Source organism: Herpailurus yagouaroundi, unplaced genomic scaffold (assembly GCF_014898765.1).
Source record: "Herpailurus yagouaroundi ecotype Mexico unplaced genomic scaffold, PumYag 28, whole genome shotgun sequence".
Taxonomy (NCBI): domain Eukaryota; kingdom Metazoa; phylum Chordata; class Mammalia; order Carnivora; family Felidae; genus Herpailurus; species Herpailurus yagouaroundi.
The window spans coordinates 107,036,657-107,064,295 of NW_024412376.1; the positions used below are offsets into that span (position 1 = coordinate 107,036,657).

A 27,639-nucleotide genomic window follows, 5' to 3' on the forward strand; every position below is an offset into this window, starting at 1 on the left:
TTGCATGCTGAGACAGCCCTAACTCCAAGTCCATAAGCTGTGTTCTACTCTTTTGTCCATGCCACATCACCTGTCTCTTTGCTATTTCTATCATGAGGTATAATGACAGAGATGTGTGCTGTTCTCACTTCCAGGTAATCTAATTCCAAGACATCAGGAACTGTTTTATAAAAATCCTGTGTTTGCTGGAGTAAGGTTGCCTGAAATCAAGGAAACAGAACCTCTTGAAAGACGCTATCCCAAGCTCTCTGAAGTTGTGATAGATTTAGCAAAGGTAATCATATGTTTTACTTTCTTACAGTGAATTTATATTATGGAGACATGGTTTTCTCTTTTTCTTGTCTAGTTGATCTTTTAGGTCAACGATTTCCTCTCTTGATTTTATTTTGTTATTTTTTAAAAATTTTTAACGTTTTATTTATTTTTGAGACAGAGCATGAACAGGGGAGGGTCAGAGAGAGGGAGACACAGAATCTGAAACAGGCTCCAGGCTCTGAGCTGTCAGCACAGAGCCCGACGCGGGGCTCGAACTCACAGACCGTGAGATCATGACCTGAGCCGAAGTTGGCCGCTTAACTGGCTGAGCCACCCAGGCGCGCCCCTGTTATTATTTTTTTAAGTAAACTCTACCCCCAACGTGGGCCTCAAAACTCGGGACCCTGAGATCAAGAGTCACATCCTCTACTGACTGAGCCAGGCAGGCCTCTCTCCCTGCCCCCACCCTTTCTTTGCCAGTAAGCTCTATGCCTAACATGGGGCTCAAACTCACAACCTCCAGATCAAGAGTCGAATGCTCCACGCAATGAGCCAGCCAGGTGCCCCTATATTGCTTTTAGTTTGTTTTTTTTTAGTTAATTTATTCTCAAGTTAGTTAACATGCAGTGTAGTCTTGCCTTCAGAAGTAGAATCCAGTGATTCATCACTTACATATAACACCCAGTGCTCATCCCAACAAGTGCCCTCCTTAATGTCTATCACCCATTTTCCCCACCCCATCAACCCTCAGTTTCTCTGCATTTAAGCATTTCTTATGGTTTGCCTCCCTCTCTGTTTTTATCTTATTTTTGCTACCCTTCCCCTATGATCATCTATTAAATTTCTCAAATTACACATATGATTGAAATCATGTCATGTGATAGCTGTCTTTCTCTGACCGACTTATTTCGTTTAGCATAATACTCTTCAGTTCCATCTGTGTGGAACTGTGTGTGTATATTATATATGTATGTATACATGTATATATACATGTATGTGTATATACATATATGTGCATTTAATATATATTATATACACATACTGTATACGTATGTATGTGTATATGTATATATGTATGTATATACCACATCTTCTTAATTCATGCATCAGTTGATGGACATTTGGACTCTTTCCATAATTGGACTATTGTTTATAGTGCTGCTATAAATGTTGTGGTACATGTGATCCTTTGAATCAGCACTTCTGTATCCTTTGCATAAATTCCTAGTAGTGCTGTTGCTGGGTCATAGGGTAATTCCATTTTTAATTATTTGAGGAACCTCCATACTGTTTCCCCAGAATGGCTGCACCAGTTTTCATTCCCACCAAAAGTGCAAGAGGATTCCCCTTTCTCCACATCTTCACCAACATCTGTTGTTTCCTGAGTTTTTAATTTTAACAAATCTGACTTCTGTGAGGTGGTGTCTCATTGTGGTTTTGATTTGTATTCCCCCGATGAGGAGTGATGTTGAGGATCTTTCGTGTGTCTGTTTGCCATCTGGATGTCTTCTTTGGAAAAGTGTCTATTCATATTTCCTGCCCAGTTCTTCACTGGATTATTTGTTTTTTTGGGTGTTGAGTTTGATAAATTCTTTATAGATTTTGATGGTTTCCTGTTTCACATTTAGGTCTTTCATCCATCTTGAATTTATTTTTGTGTATGCTGTAAGAAAGTGGTCCAGTTTCATTCTTCTGCATGTTGCTGTGCAGTTCTCCCAGCACCATTTGCTAAAGAGACTGTCTTTTTCCATTGGATATTCTTTCCTGCTTTTTCAAAGATTAGTTGACCATGTATTTGTGGGTCCATTTCTGAGTTCTCTATTCTATTCCATTGGTCTATGTGCTACTGTCTTGATGATTATAGCTTTGTAGTAGAGGTTAAAGTCTAGGATTATGATGCCTCCTGCTTTGGTTTTCTTTTTCACCATTACTTTGGCTATTCAGGATGTTTTGTGGTTCCATACACATTTTAGGTTTGTTTGTTTTAGCTCTGTGAAGAATGCTGGTACAATTTTGATTGGGATTGCATTGAATGTGTACATTGCTTTGGGTAGTATTGACATTTTAACAGTATTTGTTCTTCCAACATGAGCATGGAATGTTTTTCCATTTCTTTGGGTCTTCTTCAATTTCTTTCATAAGCTTTCTATAGTTTTCAGCATACAGATCTCTTACCTCTTTGGTTAGGTGTATTCCTAGGATGGTTTTTGATGCAATTGTAAATGGGATTGATACCCTGATACCTCCTTCTCTTGCTTCATTATTGGTGTATAGAAACATGACTGATTTCTGTACATTGATTTTATATCCTGTGACTTTGCTGAACTCCTGTATCAGCTCTGGCAGTTTTTTGATGGAGTCTTTAGGGTTTTCCATGTAAAGTATCATGTCATCTGTGAAGAGGGAAAGTTTGACTACTTCTTTGCCAGTTTGGATGCCTTTTATATCATTTTGTTGTCGATTGCTGAAGTTAGGACTTCCAACACTAGTTAACCAACAGTAATGAGAGTGGACATCCCTGTTGTGTTCCTGATCTCAGGAGGAAAACTCTCAAGTTTTTCCCCATTGAGGGTGATCTTAGCTGTGGGCCTTTCACATATGGCTTTTATCATATTAAGGTATGTTCCTTCTATCCTGACTTTCTTGAGAGTTTTTATTAAGAAAGGATGCTGTATTTTGTCGAATATTTTTTCTATTGACAGGATCATATGGTTCTTATCCTTTTTTCTATTAATGTGATGTATCATGCTGATTGATTTGTGAATATTGAATCAACCCTGTAGCCCAGGAATGAATCCCATTTGATCATGATGAATAATTCTTTCAACATACTGTTGAATTCAATTTGCCAGTATCTTGTTGAGAATTTTTGCATCCATGTTCATCAGGGATATTGACCTGATTTCTCCTTTTTAGTAGGGTCTTTGTCTGGTTTTGGAATCAAGGTAATGCTGGATTCATAGAATGAGTCTGGAAGTTTTTCTTCCATTTCTTTTTTTTTTTTTTTTTTAAATTTTTTTTTTTTTTCAACGTTTATTTTTGGGACAGAGAGAGACAGAGCATGAACGGGGGAGGGGCAGAGAGAGAGGGAAACACAGAATCGGAAACAGGCTCCAGGCTCTGAGCCATCAGCCCAGAGCCTGACGCGGGGCTCGAACTCACGGACCGCGAGATCGTGACCTGGCTGAAGTCGGACGCCCAACCGACTGCGCCACCCAGGCGCCCCTCTTCCATTTCTATATTTAGAATAGTTTGAGAAGAATAGGTATTAACTCTGCTTTAAATTTCTGTAGATTCCCCTGGGAAGCCACCTGGCCCAGGACTGTTATTTGTTGGGAGATTTTTGATAACTGATTCAATTTCTTCACTGGTTATGGGTCTGTTCAAATTTTCTATTTCTTCTCGTTTGAGTTTTGGTAGTGTGTGAGTGTCTAGGAATTTGTCCATTTCTTCCAGATTATCTAGTTTGTTAGCATATAATTTTTCATAGTATTCTCTAATAATTGTATTTTTGTGGTGTTGGTTGTGATCTCTCCTCTTTCATTCGTGATTTTATCTATTTGGGTCCTCTCTCTTTTTGAGAAGTCCAGCGAGAGGTTTATTAATTTTGTTTATTCTTTCAAAAACTCAGCTCTTAGATTCATTGATCTGTTCTGCTGTTCTTTAGGATTCTATATTGTTTATTTCTGCCCTAATATTTATTATTTCTCTTCTTCTGTTGGCTTTGGGCTTTCTTTGCTGCTGCCTTTCTAGCTCCTTTAGGTGTAAGGTTAGGTTGTGTATTTGGGACCTTTCTTGCTTCTTGAGATAGGCCTAAACTGCAATGAATTTTCCCCTTAAGACTACCTTTGCTGCATCCCAAAGGATTTGGACTGTCATGTTTTCATTTTCATTTGCTTCCATATATTTTTAGATTTCTTCTTTAATTTGACTCATTCATCTTTAGTAGGATGTTCTTTAGCCTCCATGTGATTGAGGGTTTCCCAGATTTTTTCTTGTGGTTGGTTTCAAGTTTCATAGCATTGTGATCTGAAAATATGCATGGTATGACCTCAATCTTTTTATACTTGTTGAGGGATGTTTTGGGACCCAGTATGTGATATATTTTGGACAATTTTCCATGTGTGCTTGAGAAGAATGTGTATTCTACTGCTTTAGGATGAAAAGTTCTGAATATATCTGTTAAGTCCATCTGGTCCAATATGTCATTCAGAGCCCTTGTTTCTTTATTGATTTTCTGCCTAGATGATCTGTCCATTGTTGTAAGCGGAGTATTAAAGTCTCCTACAATTGCGGTATTATTATCCATACATTTCTTTAGGTTTGTGATTAATTGGTTTATATATTTGGGTGCTCTCTTCCACATTGGGGGCATAAACATTTACAATTGTTATCTCTTCTTTTTTTTTTCTTTTCAAAGTTTATTTATTTGTTTTGAGAGAGAGAGAGAGGATGAGAGAGAGAATCCCAAGCAGGCTCTGCACTGTCAGCACAGAGCCCAATGTGGAGCTCGATCCCATGACCCTGGAATCATGACCTTAGCCAAAATCAAGAGTAGGATGCGTAACTGACTGAGCCACCCAAGTGCCTCCACAATTGTTAGCTCTTCCTGATGGATAGATCCCTTAATTTATACAATGCCCTTCTTCAATTCTTGTTACCATCTTTGTTTTAAAATCTAGTTTGTCTGATATAAGTATGGCTACTCTGGCTTTCTTTTGATGTCCAGTAGCGTGACAGATGGTTCTTCATCCTCTCACTTTCAATCTGCTGGAGTCCTTAGGTCTAAGATGAGTCTCTTGTAGGCAGCATATAGATAGATCTTATTTTTATTGTTCATTATGATACCCTGTGTCTTTTCATTGAGGCATTTAGTCCATTTACATTCAGAGTGATTATTGAAAGATGGATTTAGTGCCATTGTGTTATCTGTAGGTTTCATGTTTGTGGTGATGTCTCTGGTCCTTTGTAGTCTTTGCTGTTTTCCACTCACAGAGTCCCCCTTAGGATCTCCTGCAGGGCTGGTTTAGTGGTCATGAACTCCTTTAGTTTTTGTTTGTCTGGGAAAACTTTCTCTCTACTATTCTTTTTTTTTTTTTTTAATTTAATTTTTTATTTTTTAAAATTTACATCCAAATTAGTTAGCATATAGTGAAACAATGATTTCAGGAGTAGATTCCTTAATGCCCCTTACCCATTTAGCTCATCCCCCCTCCTGCAACCCCTCCAGTAACCCTCAGTTTGTTCTCCATATTTAAGAGTCTTCTGTTTTGTCCTCCTCCCTCTTTTTATATTATGTTTGTTTCCCTTCCCTTATGTTCATCTGCTTTGTCTCTTAAAGTCCTCATATGAGTGAAGGCATATGATTTTTGTGTTTCTCTGACTGACTAATTTCACTTAACATAATACCCTCCAATTCCATCCACGCAGTTGTAAATGGCAAGATTTCATTCTTTTTGATTGCCGAGTAATACTCCATTGTATATATATACCACATCTTCTTTATCCATTCATCCATCGATGGACATTTGGGTTCTTTCCATACTTTGGCTATTGTTGATAGTGCTGCTGTAAACATGGGGGCGCATGTGTCCCTTCAAAACAGCACACCTGTATCCCATGGATAAATGCCTAGTAGTGCAATTGCTAGGTCGTAGGGTAGTTCTATTTTAGTTTTTTGAAGAACCTCCATACTGTTTTCCAGAGTGGCTCTACCAGTTTGCATTCCCACCAACAATGCAAAAGAGATCCTTATCCTCTTTCTCCGCATCCTCGCCAACTTCTGTTATTGCCTGAGTTGTTAATGTTAGCCATTCTGACAGGTGTAAGGTGATATCTCATTGTGGTTTTGATTTGTATTTCCCTGATGATGAGTGATGTTGAGCATTTTTTCATGTGTCTGTTGGCCATCTGGATGTCTTCCTTGGAGAAGTGTGTATTCATGTCTTTTGCCCATTTCTTCACTGGATGATTTGTTTTTTGGGTGTTGAGTTTGATAAGTTCTTTATAGATTTTGGATACTAACCCTTTATCTGTTATGTCATTTGCAAATATCTTCTCCCATTCTGTTGGTTGCTCTCTCTACTATTCTTAATGACAGCCTTGCTGGATAAAGGATTCTTGGCTGCGTATTTTTCCTATTCAGCACATTGAATATTTCCTGCCCCTCCCTTCTGGCCTGCCAAGTTTCAGTGGACAGGTCTGCTACTGCCCTTATGTATCCACCCTTGTAGGTTAAGGCCCCTTTGTCCCTAGCTGCTTTCAGAATTCTCTCTTTATCTTTGTATTTTGTCAGTTTCACTGTGATATGTCATGAAGTTGACCTGTTTTTGTTGATTTTGAAGGGAATTCTCTGTGCCTTTTGGACTTGGGTGCCTGTTTTCTTCCCCAGATTAGGGAAGTTCTCAGCTATAATTTGTTCAAATAAACCTTCTGCCCCTTTCTCTTGCTCTTCCTCTCCTGGAACTCCTATGATACGGTTATTATTTTATTTCATGGAATCATTTACCTCTCTAATTCTACCCTTGTGATCTAGTAATTTCCTTTCCCTCTTTTTTCCAGCTTCATCATTTTCCATAATTTTATCTTCTATTTCATCTATTCTCTCTTCTGCTTCTTCCATCCTTGTCACTGTATCTAGTTTATTTTGCATCTCATTTATAGCATTTCTTAATTCATTGTGACTATTTCTTAGGTCTTTGATCTCTGCAGCAGTAGATTCTCTACTGTCTTCTATGTGTTTTACAAGCTCAGCTATGAGTTTTATGACTGTCATTCTAAATTCTTGTTCAGATATATTGTTTATATCTGTTTTGAACAATTCTCTATCTGTTATTTCTTCCTGGATTTTCTCTTGAGGAGAATTCTTCCATTTCATCATTTTGGCTAGGTTTCTGTCTTTTATGTGTTTAATAGCTTGTTATGCGTCCTGCATATGTGAGTACTACTATATTAAAAAGGGTCATATGCTGTCCAGGGCCTGACACTTCAGGAAGTGTTTTTTGGAGTGTGTTACATGCACTCTGTTGTTGCGTTTTGACTGCTCTATCCCACTGATCAGTCCTCTGCAAAGCTCCTCCTTGCTTGTAGTGGTGGAGTGTTTGAACCTTCCACCAGGTTTGCTTTGATTTGTTCATTGGAGTAACCCTGATTTGCCCTTGGGTGAAAGTTTTTTCTCCTAGATTGCAGAGTAGAGAGGAAACTGGCTATGACTTTATAGTTCACCTCTATTTCTTCTCATAAGACATTTTGGCTTGGGGTGTCGTGCCAATTACAGCCACATTTAAAGCTGATATTCCACACCACAATACCAATGTCCTGCGTTTGGGTCCTGGTGGCCGTAATTTTTGTACATTAAGAAAGAGTTTAAAAAATTAAATAATTTGGCAGGGAGATCTTTGGAAGGAAAGGCCTGAAAAAAAATTTTTAAAGGAATTTTTTTAAGCTTATTTATTTATCTTGAGAGAGAGAGAGAGAGAGAGAGCATGAACACAAGTTGTGAGGAACAGAGAGAGAGGGAGAGAGAGAGAATCCCAAGCAGGATCTGTACTGTCAGCACAGAGCCGAATGTGGGGCCCAAACCCACAAACTATAAGATCATGACCTGAGCTGAAACCAAGAGTTGGACACCTAACCTACTCAGCCACCCAGGTGCCCCAAGGCCTGAAAATTTTATTTGTTTTAAGAAACTGTTTAGTGTTATCTAGCATGTTTTAAGTATAAAAACATCCTCATAACAGTATCTTTTTAATGTTTAACATTTGAAATGCAAGCCTATATAAGTGGAAAAGAGAAGAAGAATGGATAAGGAAATAAAAAGAAAGGTAAAGAACTAGCAAATTTTTTTTTAATATTTTTTATTTTTGAGAGAGAGAGAAACAGAGAGGCAGAGAGAGAGAAGGAGGAACAGAGAGAGAGGGAGACACAGAATCTAAAGCAGGCTCCAGGTTCTGAGTTATCAGCACAGAGCCCAATGCGGGGCTTGAACTCAAGGACTGTGAGATCATGACCTGAGCTGAAGTTGGAAGCTTAACTGACTGAGCCACCCAGGTGCCCCAAGAACTAGCAAATTATTAAAGCACAGGGCATAGGATCATGACATGTACTGTAGTGTTAAGGAGGCTTTTGCTTAACCACTAGATTTGCTGAAGCTAATTTACAAATGATCATCACCTTTGCCTTGTAGTTGAGGAAGATATTAGGGCAATTCTCACTAGACCTTTCGGAGTTGTTAGATCAAAAAATTCTTATTAGGACTTTCCTGAAGTATTGATAAAATAAGTGCCGTATATCTAAAACACCAAGATCATATCACATTTACTCAAGATATTTTTTGCTTTTTAAATTTTTAAAATAACTCATTAATAAAAGTTTATTAAGCTTATAAACAATTGTAACAAGTTCTTAGATGAATACATTTCTACTTTTCTATGTAATCTTCTAACAGATTAAATATTTTTCATGGAGGCCAGCTTTATGATCTGTCTATAGAGATTTAAAGGGAATTAAGGTAAAACTATTATCCAGTTTATGTCCCTTATAATAGAATTCCCATAACGTTTAAACATTTTATTCTGGAAAACTCCAAACAGAGAAGTAGAAAGAATAGTAGTACAATGAACCCTTGTGTATTTATCATCTAGATGCAACAATTAACAGCATCTTGACAGTCTTCTTTTTACCTATCTTCATCCTCCTCAGCTTTGTTTTTTGTAGCATTTTTAAGCTTATTGAGTTTTTTCTCTTTTTCCTGGCATTAAGTGGTTCTCATAAATCAGAACAAGACCTGCATTAAAATCAAATAATCTATGTGAAGTATCCAGCACAGTGATATACACAGAATAGGCCCTTTCCCTTCTATTGTGCAAGGCTTTAAATTTTAAAAATTAGGAAAAAAAATATTTCCCTAATATTATAAAACATCTAACTAATGCTCAAAGTTTCACTGATTTTCTCATAATTTCTTTTTATAGTTCTTTTTATAGAACTAAGATCTACATGAATTCTATAGATCACAATTGGTGGATATATCTTAATCTACAAGCTCATCTTTATCTCTTTTCTTTTTTGTTTAAACCTTGCCATTTATTTGTTAAAGAAAGTAGGTTGTTTGACCCTTAGAATTATCCACATAGTATAGTTTAATATGCTCCTCTGTCTTGTATTTCTTATAAACTAGAGCTAGAGCTCATCAGAATCGGGTTGATTTTTGGCAAGACCATGTCATAAGAGGTTTGTATGTTTCCATCTAGAGACACCACATGTCTGATGGTCTTTCTTTTTGTGATATTAGCAACCAGTAGTGGTCATTGTCTAGATTTGTATTTTTTTCTTTATCATTTATTATGTTTTTAAAATTCATTGACTATAAACAGCAATTTTCTATTTTTCTACATTCAGAAATTTAAATGTAGGCAGTTTTTGTTTGATATGAGCTGTATGTATTCTTTGGTTTTCCAGAAATGCTTACATATTGACCCAGACAAAAGGCCCTTCTGTGCTGAGCTCCTGCACCATGATTTCTTTCATGTGGATGGATTTGCTGAGAGGTATAGTACTGGCTCATGTTTTCCGGGGTGTCCCAACCTAGAGTTAAAGTAAAGGTATTTCTCTTATTTCTATACACACCCGCTTGTATACAGTCTCAAATATTGACCACCCTACCTCTATTCAGTGTTAGCAATAATGCAGTTCCTAGGAGTGGTCCCCCGCGTTCACTGAATTAGGGGTCTAGGTTGACATGAAGCAGTTGCATCCTGCTTTTCTTTCTGTCTCCTTGTGGTGACATCTACCACACAGGTCACTGATTTGTATGTTGCTACGAGTTCGTGTTGCCATCGTTTTGGGTACTGATGCATTTCCAAAGGTACCATCTCCTGTTGCCACTGTACCCACGTCACACCCGGTCATGTGACACTGTTGCCAGTGCTGTGCTGGGACCTTGATGTGCCAAACTTGTGAGTGCCAGAGCTGCCGGTGCGGTCTCTTGTGCTGTCTCAGCTGCTGGCATCAGTGCAGCTAACAAAACCAAGAATAGTGAGATGAGTGGCAATGACAATGCTTGACATTTCTACCAATCCATTTAGTGTTTAGCTTAATTAAAGATACCTCAGTTGTCATATTGCATCTGTGTTCAATTAGTTGTGTTAGGTTGTTTTGATTGAGATCTACAAACAAACCTTGGCCTCACATATATATGGAGTTGGAAAATGGAAGAGTATTTTAATAGCCCTTTTAGATAATTGTGGGTATTCTTTATTGAGTCCATAACCTAAATTTTGATACTATGCCAAAACTTGGCAGTAGTAGTTCTTAAGGGTTGGTTGCATTGCGGAGTCTGAAACATATCAGTGAGCTTTCCGTACCCTGTTACATTAAAATCCATTTATCTATCTTCTTGCACTTTGAATAGAGCTTTTAGCCATGTGTGTTTTTGTGGTATCATTATTAGTCATTTGGAAAATACTGTTTTGCTAAATAATGCAGATCTTTAAAATGGTGACACATTTCATTATATAGTATCAAAAAGTCACATTCTCTCTCATCAGAAAAGTCTTTTTAAGTATTGGGAATCGGCTACAGTCACACTAGTGCACACAAGTTTAACAGAATTGTAATTTTGCATAAAAATGTGATTTTTATCGTCAACACAAATGCTGTCAGTTGTTTTCCTTTGCTGATTTTTTAAAAGTAAATGTTTGCAGAATACTCCAAGTCTGAATAACTGTAGTTTTCTGTCATCCTTTCTTTCAAGTAAAAAATGTTGCACGAAAGAAGTGGCTAGTTTAGTTTGTATCTCAAACAATAACACAGTTCCTTTCCCTAAGACAGCCACTGCACATCGGTTCGTAGCAGGGTGCTTCATGCACATTCCCTTCTCTCACACAGATTATGAAAAAAGACTTGTGTTCAAAGGTTTTGATTTAATAAAATTAATACTTCTTTATTATTTCATAAGGGACATTCTTAAGCAAAACTGCCTTTGTTTTTTTAAACTGAGAATGTGTGTATGAATATGAAGAACACCATAACTGTCAGTACAGTTTGGTGCCATTGCTTTAATTCTTGGTAAGGTGCCAGCGGTTTCACCTACCATTGCTTTTTATACCATCAGTGCCAGTGTCAATGTAGAGGAAAAGCAGTCATCTTCCTATTAAGGTAAAGAATAGCTTTGACCTTGTGAACCTCCTGAAAAGTTTTCAGGGATTCCCAGGGTTCTACAGACTACCTTTTGAGAACTGCTAATCTAGGCCATACTTTTTCTCATGAAAAGAAAATGTTTTTTAATGTTTGTTTATTTTTGAGAGAGAGAGCCACAGAGTGCGAGTGGGGGAGGGGCAGAGAGAAACACAGAATCCCAAGCAGGCTCCAGCACAGAGCCTGTCAGCACAGAGCCTTACCCAGGGCTCGAACTCACGAACCGTGAGATCATGACCTGAGCCAAAGTCAGACACTTAACTGACTGAGCCACCCAAGTGCCCCAATAATTTTTCTCATTTTAATGTCTTTTTTTTTTTTTCCAACGTTTATTTTTATTTTTGGGACAGAGAGAGACAGAGCATGAACGGGGGAGGGGCAGAGAGAGAGGGAGACACAGAATCGGAAACAGGCTCCAGGCTCCGAGCCATCAGCCCAGAGCCCGATGCGGGGCTCGAACTCACGGACCGCGAGATCATGACCTGGCTGAAGTCGGACGCTTAACCGACTGCGCCACCCAGGCGCCCCAATTTTTCTCATTTTAAATAACATAGTCTAGTTTAATACTCAATACAAAAAAAAAAATCTTGAAAATGAATTTTTTCTAGGTTTATCTGTCTTATACAATTTTATTGTGTTTAAAAAAATTTTTTTAATGTTTATTTATTTTTGAGAGAGAGAGAGAGAGAGAGAGTGAATGCAATTAGGGGAGGGACTCAAACTCATGAACCACGAGATCATGACCTGAGCCAAAATTGGAGGCTTAACCCACTGCAGGCACCCCTACAATTTTCTTGTATTGACAAATTTATTTTTATGTAGGTTTTCTCAGGAACTACAGTTAAAAGTACAGAAAGATGCCAGAAATGTTTCTTTATCTAAAAAATCTCAAAGCAGAAAGAAGGAAAAGGAAAAAGGTGATTCCTTAGGCGAAGATAGAAAAATGCTTGTGGTACAGGTAAATGTCCATGTTTTCATGTGTATTAAATTTTAAATGTAATATATCCTTTTATTTTTGGAGGAAAATAAATGAATATAAAAAAAGAGGTTTTCTGAGCAGTGAGCAAGTTGTTAACTTTTAGCTTAGTTGTAAAAATGTACCTTCTCTATAGACATTACCTTTTGAAAAACTGCCTTAACATATCGTGTTTTGAGTGCCTACTGTGTACCAGAGTGTGTATCAGACTGTGCAGTAGGTCTTGTCAGGGAGTCATACTTATCTAAGAACATTTAGACCCATGTACTCACATATAAACACATGGACACAAACACATGCATGTATCATTTTTTCCCTTAAATGATATGAGAGAAAAGTATCATTTAATTTTTTTTGTATAAAGTAGAGCACTTTAAAATTGAGATTTGGGTATTTAATTTATTTGAAGTTTATATTTGCATGTTGGTTACCTAGAATCTGTTCTTGGTAAGGTAATTCCAATCCATCAACAATCCACTCACATTTTTTCAAATGAACCAAAAGGAGAAGGCAGTTCTCAGTTTTGTATTTCCTGACTTTAGATATATAAGAACAAAAGTAGTGATACTTAATTTCTCTTTCACATTTTTCTACTGAAATATATATAAATTTGATATATGTATGTATCATATTCACCTGATATATAGCAGAGCAATTGCCTTTCTATTCAAAATAAATGTCTGACCAAGAATCCTGGGTGTAATTTTAATTCCATAGATAGAATAAAGAAAACAGGGGCATGAGAAGGTGATATTTATGGAATTCTGCAGTAGTTGACGAGTTCTTTACAGGAAGAGGTAATTTTTCATTCTCCTCAGATCATTAATGTTATTAACATTTTTATTAATGGTCAGGATACCAATGCTGATCCCAAAATTAAAGATTCTAAAGTATTTAAAATAAAAGGGCCAAAACCGGACGGAGAAAAAGTTGAAAAAGTCAGTCGAGCTTCAAATGCGAGCTGTCTCCCTGACAGTGGGATGAGCCGCATCACAACCGTGCCTTCTACAAGCCTCAGAGATTGCAGCAACGGAAGCGTGGATCACACCAGAAATCTAGGCGTGGCAATTCCCCCACTTGCGCACAATCTTTCCACGGTGGCTCCCGGTGTTAATTCTGGAATGGTGAATATCCCAGGAGTTCAGAGTCACAGGTATGAATGAGGAAAATAAGAACAAAATGTTGTTTCAGGGTATGTCTGCAAATTGCGAGTGTTAATCGATTCAGCCACATTCTACTTTCGGGCTTCTGGGTGCTCTTCATTCTTGTAAGCGTTCTGTTTCAAAATGCTTTTGGCCTATGTAATGAAAGTTATTAGCATTTGATTAAAAAAAAAATTCACCTGAGTCTTAAGAAAGTGGATTGTACTCTGTAAGGTGAAGAGGGTCTATAACTATTTATTCTAAAAATGTCAAAGGAGGTTATCATAATAAAAGAAATAATTGGTTTTGGGCGTTTGCTGCTACATGGTATGGCTGTGGGTATTTGGTGATACAAAGAAGCTCATTTGGGAAATTTTGCTGAAAGAAAAGTAATTTATTTGTTTGGACTTGGGAGCGAGGTGGGAGGCATGAGGGTAGTGGTAAAGGACAGAACGTTTCACCAGTATTATGTGCATTGTATGATTATGAATAAGCATTAAATGCTGATTAAACTGCATGTCACTTAGTTTTGTGTCATTTGGTTTTGGTTTTGTGCTTGAAAAAAATAGTTACTGCTGGTTCTAACTTAAATTTGTTGTTGTTGTTGTTGTTGTTGCAGAGTGGATGAGAAAACCAAGAAGTATTGCATTCCATTTGTTAAACCACATAAACATTCTCCATCAGGCATTTATAATATTAATGTGACCACATCAGTAAGTGAACTATTACTCCCATGATAGAAGAGCAAGAATTAGTCATTTCTAGACTTCTATTAATGTTAAATATAATAGTGAAGAACTGGGAATCTTATTTGGAGACATATCATAAAGTGGAAACTTAATTATGCGTGTATCATCCCAACCTGTCACAATCATAAATGTGAAAGTCTTAAAGTTTAAGTAAGTTTTGTAAGTCTAGATGTTTAAATATATTATTTAAATGACATGTTTTAATTTTTTTAGTAACAGTAAATTTTCTTAATACTTGGTGATCAGTTCTTTTTTAGAGTAGGTGACAAGATAAATTGTTGTATCTCACATAAGATTTTTGGTGAAAGTATTCTAGGGGTGCCTGGGTGGCTCAGTCAGTTACGTGTCTGACTCTTGATTTCTGCTCAGGTTATGGTCTCATGGTTTGTGGGTTCAAGCCCTGCACTGGGCACTGACAGTCAGAGCCTACTTGGGATTCTCTCTCTCCCTCCTTTTCTCTCTGCCCCTCCTTTGCTCATGCTCTATCTCTTTCTCAAAATATATAAATAAACATTTTTTAAAAAAAGAAAGTATTCTATTTATTCATTTAATAAATACTTATTGATAACTTATTATGAGACACTGGAGATGAATCAATCTATCTCTCTCTTCAAGGAGCTCATGGTCTAGTAGAAGATCAACAAATTAAAACAGTGTCAGATTATAAGAATGGCAGCATGTACAAGGCTCAGAGGTTTTCTGAAGGTTCAGAGGAGTGTTACTTTGCTTAACGTAACTGCCAGAATGCTTCTTTTTAAAGTTAACTTAAATCATCATCACTTTTCCATTGACTGGTCATCTCTGAGTCAAGACCAAAATCCTAACAGGGCTTGTAAGTCCCTGATTGACCCAGGTCCCCATCCCTCTTATTCCACCCCTGGCTACGCGCTCTCTCTCTCTCTCTCTTTTTTTTTTTTTTTTTTTTTGAAATTTTACTTGTTTTTAATGTTTATTTATTTATTTTGAGAGAGAGAGAGAGTAAGAACATGAGCAGGGGAGGGGCAGAGAGAGAGAGGAGGAGAGACACAATCCCAAGCAGTCTCTCGTGCAGAGCCCAATGTGGGACTCCATCTCACATTGGGATCATGTGAGATCATGACCCAAGCGGAAATCAAGAGTCAGATGCTTAACTGCCTAAGCCACCCAGGTGCCCCTGGCCTCTCTTACTCTTGGTCAATCTATTGCAACCCACTGATTTCCTTGTATTCCTTGAACCTGGCCAGACATGCACCTATATTTGGGCTTTTGCACTTATTTCCTGTGCTTTAGAACATTCCTTCCCCCAGATAATCCAAAGAATTTGCTTCTTCTCCTCCTTGGCTTACATGAAGCCTTATTGTGAGGTCTTCCCTAGTATTAGAACTCATTTTGTCTCGCATTACTCTCTTTTCTCTCTCCTGGCTTAATTTTTTTTCCATTACATACACCTACCAGCCTCTATATTTGCTTATTTATATATTGTCTGTCTCCCGAACTAGAATGTACATTTCCAAGGTAGGAATATGTGCTCTGTTTTCCTCACAGCTCTACCCCACACCTAGAACATGTCTAGCACCATGGAAAATGCTTACAGAATGTGGTGAATGAACTCTTGTGCCGGGGAATGGAGGTGTGGATGTATTCCCAAAGAGTATTTTTCTCTCAAATTTCCCTTGTCTACCCTTCTCGTTATCCTCAGAGCTGAACAAGAGTAGCCTTCTTTTCATATCTCTCATGATTTGGGCATTACATTTGCTTTTCTTTTAATTATTCTTGGCCCACAATTTCTGTATCCACAGTACTTTCCTTTTTTTAATGCCCTACTGATTTCTTTGTAGATATTTTTGTGTTTTACATTCTTGATCTGCTTTGGAGGATTACTTTGATCAGCAAGGCTTTCAGAGTAGCTGGCTCAATAGCACTTTGCTGGAATTGATATCAGCCTTCTTTCAGGCATTGCATAATCAACACTGGCTGTCAGTTTTAGATCTTATTTCTGTTTATCCTTATTTTTAAGAGGCAGTCAAGAAAAGAGGTTGAGATTAATGGGAAGAAGACACACTTGAGTCTTAATGAAAATTATTGGAGGCAGAACTTTGCCTAAACTTTTTACAACACCTAAGTTGAAGACCAACCTGAGGTCTGAACTTACTATTTTTTGGACATGCAGATAGTTTTTTTTAAACTAATTATTTTATAACTAATTTGAACCAAGAGTCTTAGCACTTACTCTATTAAAAGAACAAGCAGAAAATTCCAAATAAAGAAACTCAAAAGCTCATTACAGGACTTCTGAAGTTTTGTGTTATTCTTGAATTCCTAAATTTTAGGATATCAATATAGTAGTTACAAAAGGGGCAAGCCAAGCTTACCTGAAGGCTAATTCACTTGTGTTAATCATTCTGATCTTAGGTCCCAAGTGAAAAGAGCCTACTTCAGGCAAATAAGAAAAGAAGGGAATACTCAAAGACAGATGTCCGTTTGCCTGAACTGAACTATAATCATCTCCCTGAACTAAGAGCCTTGGAAGGCATAGGTATGTATAATGCTTTTACTTTTCAGCCTTTTTGTTTATATTATTTAAAATTTATGTTACATTGGAATACCTGCTGGCTCAGTCAGTGGAGCATGTGACTCTTGATCTCAGGGTTGTAAGTTTGAGTCCTATGTTAAGTGTAGAGATTACTTAAAAATAAAATCTTAAAAAATAAATAAAATGTATGTTAAGTAAACTAAAAAAATATTAAAAGTAAAAAATTGTAGTAACTTTATGTGTTTCCATATGTAAATATTTACAGACTTATGTATGTAAATATGTACACTAAGTATATACTGAGGGACAGCTATAGAATGTGGAAAACTAATACAAATGTCTAATTTTTAAACGTGTGGTTATTTTTATCTAGCTCGAAATTCCAGGTTAATAAGGAAAGAGAATAAAAATCTCTCAGAATCTCGAATTCCTTCTCTGGCCACTATTGACTTGCACGCCCCCAGTATTGGATTACATCAGGTACAGAAATACTTTATATTTCTGGGGAAATATATATATTTATATTTCTAGGGAAAGCTCGCTCTTAAGGATTGGGCAAGTTTATTGGTGGGATCCATACAATTTTGTTTGTCAAAGTTTTTCTTACTGTTCATTGCACTTAGTACCTTTATTAAATGTATACTTATATAGACATTTTCCAGCTTACCGTCATCAGTTTTTTATAGATTAAAATTATGTGTGTGTGTGTGTGTGTGTGTGTGTGTGTGTGTGTGTGTGTAGCCTAGCTATGGCTTTTACATAACTTTTGTGATAACTCATAGTATTTCACTGAGTTAACCCCAAAGCTATAACCTATCTTTCACTCTTTGAATTGCCTGTATCCTTTTAAAATGTATCCTCTATTTGACACGTTTCCCCAAGACTATCTACTTTGTGCATGTTAAAGACTTGCTATTCTATATATAATTATTTTTCTATAATTTCTCTTAATTCTACAGAATATTTATATTTCTGCTGCTTTAATAACAGTCCTATCAGTCATTTTTACATTAAGAAAACTCGCAAACTTTTAAATTCCCTGAGCCAACCATAACTGGGTATAAACTTTGGATATGCATCATTGTACTTACAGATTTCTCACCTCTCCTTGATGCTAGGCAACTTTTGTTTTGGAATTTAAGTCTCCATCCTCATTTAAGTATTGCCTCCATATCTATGTGGATGTTTTTTTTCTACTATGCCTTAAATAGTTTGGTAGAGCTCAATCAACAAGGGAAATTATGTTGTTGAGGGCAACAAATTACAGAGGCAGTTACACAGTGACCCTGAGAAAAAGGTTTTTTGACTGCTATTACTTTGCCTTATCTCTTGTTAACAATTTCTGCAGCAATATAATTAAAACTAAATAAATTCCTGTTGCATGAAGATTAATTACCATCACAAATTTTACTTTTAGGAACTATAGTATCTCAATAAATTCCTTGTATATGTCTAAAATTTAATGTGGATTTTAAAGGTGCAGGATTTTTCACTTGCTGTCTGTGAGGGTACTATTGTTCAAAACCACTTTTCAGGGTTCACATAACCAAATCTTGTCTCATGAAATAGAAGAAAGGCTTTGGCAGCCTTCATACGTCAGTATTTTTATTTGGTTGATTTGAACTATTTCTTTGATATTTATAAACTTGTTCTGCATTTTTACTCTTAGTTTATTTGTTCATTTCCCAGTTGTATTTAAAATACAATAAAGGAGAAAGTAGGTGTAGTGAAAAACACAAATCAACACCAAAATAACATGAGTTTATATGTGGAAGATGTCAGTGGGAAGAGAAACAGCGAGAGACTGAAAGCAAAAGGCTTTCTGGCAGAAGCTGTGACTTGCCTTGCACTCTTACGTTATGGTATGGATCAATACGTTGAACTTCATTTTTGTTTCTGTGCATAACACAAACATTTTCACATTTATAAAAGTCTATTATGTACCTTCTGGAACACCCGTAAGATAGTTTTTTGTAAATAAAGTATTGCATAACCCGTGGACTCTGTCTCCACTTGTCCACCTCCTGCACACTTACACACATTATATACTTCTATGTGTATGTATCTACATATTTTTTCTCTAAGTGGTGTTTAAGCATCATCTCACAAATTTTGGTGTGTTGTGTTTTTCATTATTGCTCAGTCCAAACATTTTCTTAGTTCCCTTGTAATTTCTTCTTTAACCCAGGAATTATTTAGAAACATGTTGTTTAGTAGTTATTTATTTAGCGTTTCCTTAGATATTTTATTATTATTGACTTGTAATTTAATTCCATATGGTCAGAGAATATACTGTGTATGATTTTGATTATTTTAGATTCATTGAGATACGTTTTATGGCTCAGCAGATGATCTATCATGGCGAATGAACCTTGTTTCCTTGAAAATAATGTATATTCTTCAGTCATTAGACATAGCCTACTACAAATGTGAAATTAGATTAAGGTGGTTGGTAGTATTCTTCAGATCTTCTATATCCTTAATGATTTTTTTGTTTGGTTCTATCAGTTCTTGAAAGAGTGCTGTCAAAATCTTTCACTGACTGTGGAATTATTTATTTTTCTCTTATATCTGTTTATTTTTGTTTCCTGTATTTTAAATCTCTATTATTAGGTACATACACACTTATAATAGTTTTTGTCTTCCTGATATATTATCACTTTTATCATTAGAAAATGCCTCTCTTTATCACTTGTGGTGCTCTGTGCCATGAAACCAATTTTATCTGAGATTAAAATAGCCACTCGAGCCTACTTATTTGTCTCCATGGTTTATCTTTTTACTTTTATATTATCTGTTTCTTTGTTGTTGTTGTTGTTGTTGTTGTTGTTGTTGTTGTTGTTTTAATGTACAACATTTCATAGAAGTAGGGTCTTTCTTTTGTACCCATTCTGTCAATTCCAATTCTGTTCACTGGAATGTGTTTCCTATTACAGCTAGTAAACTTCTACCAACTTAAAATATTTACTGTCTCACAGTTTCCATGGGTCAGAAGCCTAGGAATAGCTTCTTCTCCCCTTGAGTCTCACAGACCCCAAATCAAGATATCAGCGGGACTGCATTTCTTTCTGGAGACTCTAGGGGAGAATCTATTTCCAGGCCCGCTCAGATTGTCGGCAGAATTGAGTTTCATGAGGTTGTGGGACTGAGGTCCCTGTTTCTTTTCTGGCTGACACCTGGGGGATGCTGTCACTTTCTAGAGGCTGACCACATTCCTTGGCTCATGGTCTAGTTCTGCCATCTACAAAGCTAGTAATAGTGATCAAATCCTTCTTACTCTTTGACCCTCCCTTACCTCCCCTTCTGCCTCATCTCTGACTTCCTCTTCTGCTTTTAAGAGGCATGTGATTGGCCTTGCAGGCCTACATTGCGCCGGCCAGGATAATCTTTCTATCTTAGAGTCACCTGATTAGTAACATTAATTCCATGTGCAAAGTTGCTTCATAGCAGTAGCTACAATAGTTTGATTGACTAACCAGGTGATACCTTTAGAATTCTGCCTGCTAGTAAATACTTAGGCCATTAACATTGAATGTGATTATTGATATATCTGGATCTAGCTCTATGTTTATATATATGTATGTGTGTGTGTGTGTGTGTGTATATATATATATATATGTTTGTTTGTTTATTTCTTTGTTTTCCCTTTTTAGTCTTCTTTTGTATTTGAATATTTTTAGGATTGGCTTTTGGGTATATTTCTTGGTATTATTTTTTTTAGTGATTACTCTAGGGATTGCAATATATATTAACTAACCTTCCACAGTCTACTTAGAGTAAATATTGTACCACTTGTAAAATGTAGTGGTAAGCATATTTCCTTTTACTTCAACCTGGACTTTATGTTAGAATTCTTTGTCTTATTTACATACACCAAAAACCCCACTACATTGTCATATATTTTGCTCTAAATAGTCATAGATATTTTAAGCAATTTATGGAAATAAGTAGTCTTCTATATTAACCTAACTACCTGCCGTTTCTGTTGTTCTTCCTTCTTTCTTAAAGATTATACTTTTATTCTCTGGTATCATTTTTCTTCAGCTTGAAAAACTTGCTTTAGCATTTCTTCCAGAGCAAGTCTGATGGGTGACAAACTCTTTTAGTTTTCCTTCATTTGAGAATGACTTTATTTTGCCTTCATCCCTTAAATATATTTTCAATGGATATAGAATATGAGTTGGTAGGTTTTTAAAAACTTTTTTCTCCCAGGACTATAAGGACATCATTCCTCTGTCTTCTGATCTCTCTGATTTCTGTCAGAATGTGGGACATTCTTAGGCATTTGAATTGTTCATCTGTATGTAATGTTTCATTTTTCTCTACCTGTTTTCAAGATTTTATCCTCATCGTTTTGTGTTCATTAGTTTTAATAAGATGTGTCTAAGCATAGTTTTCTTTGTATCCTGTTTGGCATTTGCTGAACTTCTTGATTTGTAAACCTACCTCTTTTGCCAAATTTGGAAGTTTTTGGTCATTATTTCTTCAAAAATTTTTTTCTGCCATAATCTCTCTCTCTTTTTTTTTCTGAGAGTCCAGTGACATAGATATTAGACTTTTTGGTATTTTCTACAAGTTCCTGAGACTCTGCTTTCTTCAATCTTTTTTTTTTTTTCTTTTTTTATCTTGGCTCTTCACATTGGGTAATTCCTATTGATTTATCTTTAAGTTCTTTGATTCTTTATCTTGTTGTTTCCCTTCTGCTATTAAGCCCATCCAGGGAGATATTTAAATTTCAGATGCTGTTTTATGTATGTATGTATGTATGTATGTATGTATGTATGTATGTATGTATGTATTTAGAAAGCATATGAGCGGGGAGGGGCAGAGAGAGGGGGAGAGAGAGAATCCCAAGCAGGCTCTGCCCTGACAGCACAGAGCCCAATGCAGGGCTAGATCCCACAAACCGTGAGATCATGACCTGAGCTGAAACCAAGAGTTGGATGTTTAACTGACTGAGCCACCTAGGCGCCCCCAGATACTGTATTTTTAAGTCCTAAAATGTCCACTTGGTTCTTTTTTAGGGCTTATATTTCTCTGCTAAGAATTCCTGTTTTTTCATTCATATCGATCCCGAGGTGACCCAGATATTGGGACTTTATAAACTTAATTAAGTTATATATACCTGTATAGCATATATATTTCTGCATCTGTTGATTGCCGTTTCCATTGAGAATTGATGACACATTCCTGGATCTTTTTATGGCCAATAAACTTTGATTGTATCTTGGAAACTGTTAATATTACGTTGTGTAGCCTCCAGGTCCTGTTATAACCCTCTGGAGAATGTGGACGTTTTATTTTAGCAGGCAGTCATTGAAGCTTTGTTCTCACTGCAAATTCTGCCTTATCTCTTGTGGGAAATGTTTCAAATCTCAGTTCTCTAAGTCTTTGATATCTGTAGTTTGCATCTGTCCTGTGCTTGTGTGGCTCAGGGGTTAGCTGGAGACTTGTGCAGGTAGTTCAAATCTCAGCTCAGTTCGCCAAGCTGTTGCTGTTCTGGGTTTGGAGCTGCTGCATGCCTGCATCAGGAGCTGGGCTCAGACTCCCGTCAGTCTATACACAGAATTAGGGAGTCCCTTGCTCTAGTTCTGTTCGCTCCAGGACCAACCCACCCCCACACTTGGTGGCTTGCAGGGTTTCTCTGGGATAACAAGGGAGTTTCTTTCAGACTTTTAGCTTTTTGTACTTCTTCACTACTCTGAGACTAGGGCCTGCCTTTTAAAGGGCAAAGTCACAGGAGCAAAAATAAACAAAATTGGAAACCTACCCCCCATGTGAAGGATCACATTTCCAACTTTTGACACCTCTCCTTAATCTCCAGTTGTTTTTCATATTTTTCCTAAAGGGTTTTTTTTTATTTGTTTTTTTTGTAATAAGTAGGAGAGATGGGTTGTAGTGGGTTTACACTACCTGGGCACATCAGAAGCATGTTTTTAACACACGTATCACCAAAGAGGTCAAAGAATAACAGCCTCTTACTTCATCATCGTCTTCTGTGCAAGCAGCTTGCGCTATGAATGGTTAATTATAAACACCTGATACTTGAACAACAAGAAGTGGGATTTTCAGGGGGGTGGAGTGAGACTTTTACAATTTTTGGGAATCTTTAATGCTTGATTATTAACTTCTAGGTTTCAGGATCTCCCCTGTTAGATGATTCGGAGGCTGATTTGCCTCGAATGGAACACCAGCACTGAGTCATTTTGGTTCTGAACTGGGTATGTCTGGTTTCTCATACTTAATGCAAAGTAAACCTTCCATAGGAGATATTTTGTAGCTTGCTAAAGGCCAAATTCTGCCGTTAAGCATTCTCTAGTGATTGATTCTGTGAGAACACCTGGTAGAGAAAGAACTGTGCCACTTAAAAAAAAAGAAGTAGTATTTGTCTTTGGGATGAAATCCCTTTTCATGGAGTTTACAGCTCTTGCCCTTAAACTAATCTCCTGTGTTTTATTGGATACAGTAAGGTGAATTCAGGGTGATGAGTGCAGTGGAAGGATATATACTTATCTCCCTTATCAGTCATTTGCCCTTTGGGCTCGTAAAGCAAGAAAGACGAAATGATTGCTTGGTAATCTTTTTCCCAATAAAGAGGGATCAGCACTATTCTAGATGATTGCCTTCCTTTTTATTTTTGTATTGTATTTTTTTATATTTGTTTCTGATGGACTTTATTATTGTCCTGCTACTCCACCACGGTAAAAAGGGAGCTACAAGCTCCAGGCCTGCGCCATGTGTCTGCACAGCAAGAACAGGACCCACTGGCACACGTTCCTACCCCACCGGGGACCTACCCCCAGGAGAAATATGTTACAAATGTTTTTAAAAAGGAAAACAGAGTAAATTAAGAACTCACTTGATTAGGCACCAACAGTGATTTGAAAAATTAAGTGTCAATTTTAAATGGTAACAGGATTGCCTTCCTTTTAAATATAACTGTTTAGTACTAAAAAAATGAAAACCAAAGATCAGACCTTTTGAGTGGCAATTTGGTATGTGACCTCAGACTAGTCACCTAATGTTTAATATCTTATTAACTATGTAAAATATGATGGTAATAAAATCCCACACTCTCATAAATGTACTGTTGGAATTAATCTGTTAACCTCCAAAAAGCATTTATTTAATTTAATTTTTTTTAATTTACATAAGTTAGTTAGCATATAGTGCCACAATGATTTCAGAAGTAGATTTCTTAATGCCCCTTACCCATTTAGCCCATCCCCGCTCCCATATACCCTCCAGTAACCATCTGTTTGTTCTCCATATTTAAGAGTCTCTTCTGTTTTTATATTATTTTTTCTTCCCTTCTCTTATGCTCATCTGTTTTGTCTCTTAAAGTCCTCATATGGGTGAAGTCATATGATTTTTGTCTTTCTCTGACTAATTTCACTTAGCATAATACCCTCTAGTTCTATCCATGTAATTGCAAATGGCAATATTTCATTCTTTTTGACTGCCAAGTAATACTCTATCGTGTGTGTGTGTATATATATTCATATATATATATATATGTATATATATATATATCTCCTTTATCCACTCATCCATTGATGGACATTTGGGCTCTTTCCATACTTTGGCTACTGTTGATAGTGCTGCAATAAACATTGGGGTGCATGTGCTCCTTCAAAGCAGCATACCTATATCCCTTGGATAAATACCTAGTAGTGCAATTGCGGGGTTGTAGGGCAGTTCTATTTTTAATTTTTTGAGGAACCTCCATACTGTTTTCCAGAGCGGCTGCACCACTTTGCATTCCCACCAGCAGTGCAAAAGAGATCCTCTTTCTCCGCATCCTTGCCAACATCTGTTGTTGTCTGAGTTGTTAATGTTAGTCATTCTGACAGCTGTGAGGTGGTATCTCATTCTCCACAAAGCATTTTGAACGTCTGTGACATCCAATGTGAATTTACTCTGAAGTGAACAAATCTTAAGTTTTAATTCCTCATTGGTACAGGGCCCTTTCTAGGCGCTGGGAGACGTCTTTGCAATGCACTCATTATACGTACTATATAAACTGTAGCCTCTATAAAACTTGGATCTATTTTGTCAAAACTAGTCATTATTTACATAAAAGGAGATGGTGTGCTACACATGACAGTTTTGGTTGATAATTATCCTAAAGGTTTTCTTTAAAATCTTGTTTTTGTTCTATACGGTCTTAAGTTTTCTTAGACTGTGTAATACTTACAATATTATAAATATATTCAATGTGAGAAAGCAAGTAAGATATAAATCACTTTCTGGAAAGATTTTTATGGAAACTGTTTGGTTGCCTGTATCCCCCTGTGCTTTTAGATGCTACTCTAGCCCTTGAGATGACATCTTCTTGTGACCAAAGTGCTGATATCCTACAAAGAGAGATTTGTGGTTTTGGTCATTTGCTTTTGAACTGCCTGAATTTTCTGGGAAAGGCCTTGTAGAAGAAAAAAGAGAAAGACTTCCAAGTGTTTCGAAGGAAGATTGAACAAGTGCCCCTCCCCAACTGCTATCCCATCACCTTTCAAGTCCACTGTTGCTATTTCAAGATATATCCAATGGAAGAATAGTGATATGGTTCTTGTTCCACGAATGTGTATTTACTGTTAGTAGATTGTGATTTAAAATTACCCAAGATTAAAAATGAGTTTAAAAAGGGAGAGAGAAACATTATAATGGTTATGTTATTTATGCATTGAACTCTGTGTTATCTGTATAAATGTGTACATTTACTTAGGAATGGGTTTGGTGGTGGTAGGTGATAAAAACTAGGATCATTTGAAGAAATGAAAAAACTAGGATCAGTAAGAGAAAATGTTTCCTTTACCATAACTTACCTATTAATATACATTTAAAAAGCTTGCTTGTTTCTAGGCTTTAAGGAGATATGTAACTGCTCTCTATGGATAGATGTATATCTTTGGTTTCTGTGATTATCGTGATTGATGTTTGATCATTGTACTATGGGAATCTGGCCTCTCTGCTGATCTTCTATGAACCACACTGATGCAAATTTCTCAAAGAAACCTTTTATTTCTCATGACTTAGTATGACTCTGACATCGGGTAGTCCTCTGTATTGTGAGATTCTGGAGCCAGTGTTCCTGCGTGCGGGAACATGATTATGGAATGAGAATGGTGAAGGAGAATTTTGTAGGTATACCTTGGAGTTGAGGACTATGCTTCTCCTTGAAAGGGGAAGTATATACATACAAAACCAGGAGATGGGAAGCAGTGTTACTGATTGACTAGGACTGGTTACTTTTCTCTAGGCCAGTTACTGTTGAACTCCCCAGCTGAAGAGGCTTTGGGGAGGAAGTGTCCACTGTTATGACCTCATTCCTGTCCACTGATAGTTTGAAGGTGATATCAGACAGAACCCAGAGATGCTCCTGTCTTCTCATTTCCTCAAACACATAGGCCTTCCCCAAAGCTCTTCACGAACATGCAAAAATATCTACCTACATACAGTCCACACACCGTTTCTCATGCCCCAGTCCATGACTTCCAGGTGGGAAGTTTAAGCCAATTTGGCTGTAGGTTTTTGGCTTCTAGGTTGCTGGTCACGCTCTGAATTTATTTTAGAGAATGGCTGTTAAGGGGACCAGAATTTGTGTGTTTTTTTTGCCTTAACCAGTTAACTATGTGTTGTTTTTTCCAAAAGGCATTGACTAAAACTTAGCCCAAGAATTTAACTTATACTCTTTTCTATTACTCTGAGGAGCTTAATAGTAAAATTCTGACCTTAGATACTTTGTCCTCAAAAAAGCAGGACATTCAGGAGGAGGCAAAATGAGAGATTCCAATGGAGAAGTCTTTAGGTGGTTCAATTAAAATTTGGTCTTGATTTTGAAACTCTATTTTTAACCTCTGACCAGGTGTTCGACTACATTGGTATGGCTAATATGCTAAAGACAGTTAATGTATAGACATTAATAGGCTTCACATTAAGATATTGTTCTATTTTTACTTAAAAAATATTGCCAATAGACTGTACAGTGTGGAAAGAAGACAATATTTCAAAGTCAAGTGGCTTTCCAGCTTATTTCGATGTTATTTTTATTTAAAGATCACCTCAATGACTGAGGATCTAGGATCAATTACCTTTTTGTCTCTGTATTTGCTTCTGGTGTATTTTGCCTATTAACACATTTTGTGAACTTTAGAATTAAGGAACTAAAAATAATTTACTGTAAGTGCAAGTTGAGACTCAAAGATCATATCTGGTTAGAACCTTGGCAGAACTACTTGAAAAAGAAGGTTTTGCAAACTGGCCTATAGATACTGAACCAAAGTAATTCTTTCTTTCAGCTTAAGATTACTTTGCTCTCCTTAGAAGAATATGGTTAAGCCTAATAGGAAATATGTATATGTATTGGTGGGGAGAAATGGGCTTGCTGTGTGGATGTACGTTTTAAAATGAATAAATATTATACCTTACTGAGCTCCATAGATGGCTTTATTTGCATTTATTTAATGAAGAGAATACAAATAATGTGTATAGCACTGTATGGTACTTAGATAAATTTTAAATTATCTGTTAATTTTTTTGGGGGGGGGAAACTTTGATATAGAGGTGGCAAGTTAGTTATCTTTTTTTAATTATTTTAAATTTTAATTCCAGTATGGTTAACATATAGTGTTATATTAGTTTCAGGCATACAATATAGTGATTCAGCAATTCTATACATTACTCAGTGCTCATCTAGATAAGTGTACCCATAATCCCCTTCACCTATTTCACCCATTCCCCCACCCACCTCCCCTCTGGTAACCCTCTGTTTGTTCTCTAAGGGTCTGTTTTTTGGTTTGTCTCTCCCCCCCT

The 27,639-nt window shown here is 36.8% G+C and overlaps 1 protein-coding gene across 2 annotated transcripts in view; it reads left to right on the forward strand.

Moving 5' to 3' along the window:
• Positions 1 to 27,266, forward strand: part of CDKL2 (cyclin dependent kinase like 2) — a 51,839-nt gene extending 24,573 nt beyond the window's left edge. For both annotated transcript variants that reach the window (XM_040481101.1, XM_040481094.1), the window contains 9 exons: positions 135 to 274; positions 9,715 to 9,803; positions 12,274 to 12,409; positions 13,282 to 13,580; positions 14,189 to 14,282; positions 16,710 to 16,833; positions 17,204 to 17,310; positions 22,965 to 23,051; positions 25,135 to 27,266. In XM_040481101.1, coding sequence (XP_040337035.1) covers positions 135 to 274; positions 9,715 to 9,803; positions 12,274 to 12,409; positions 13,282 to 13,580; positions 14,189 to 14,282; positions 16,710 to 16,833; positions 17,204 to 17,310; positions 22,965 to 23,030 — 1,055 coding nt within the window. In that variant the 3' untranslated portion in view covers positions 23,031 to 23,051; positions 25,135 to 27,266. The remainder of the gene's footprint in view (positions 1 to 134; positions 275 to 9,714; positions 9,804 to 12,273; positions 12,410 to 13,281; positions 13,581 to 14,188; positions 14,283 to 16,709; positions 16,834 to 17,203; positions 17,311 to 22,964; positions 23,052 to 25,134) is intronic.
• Positions 27,267 to 27,639: the final 373 nt, after the last annotated feature.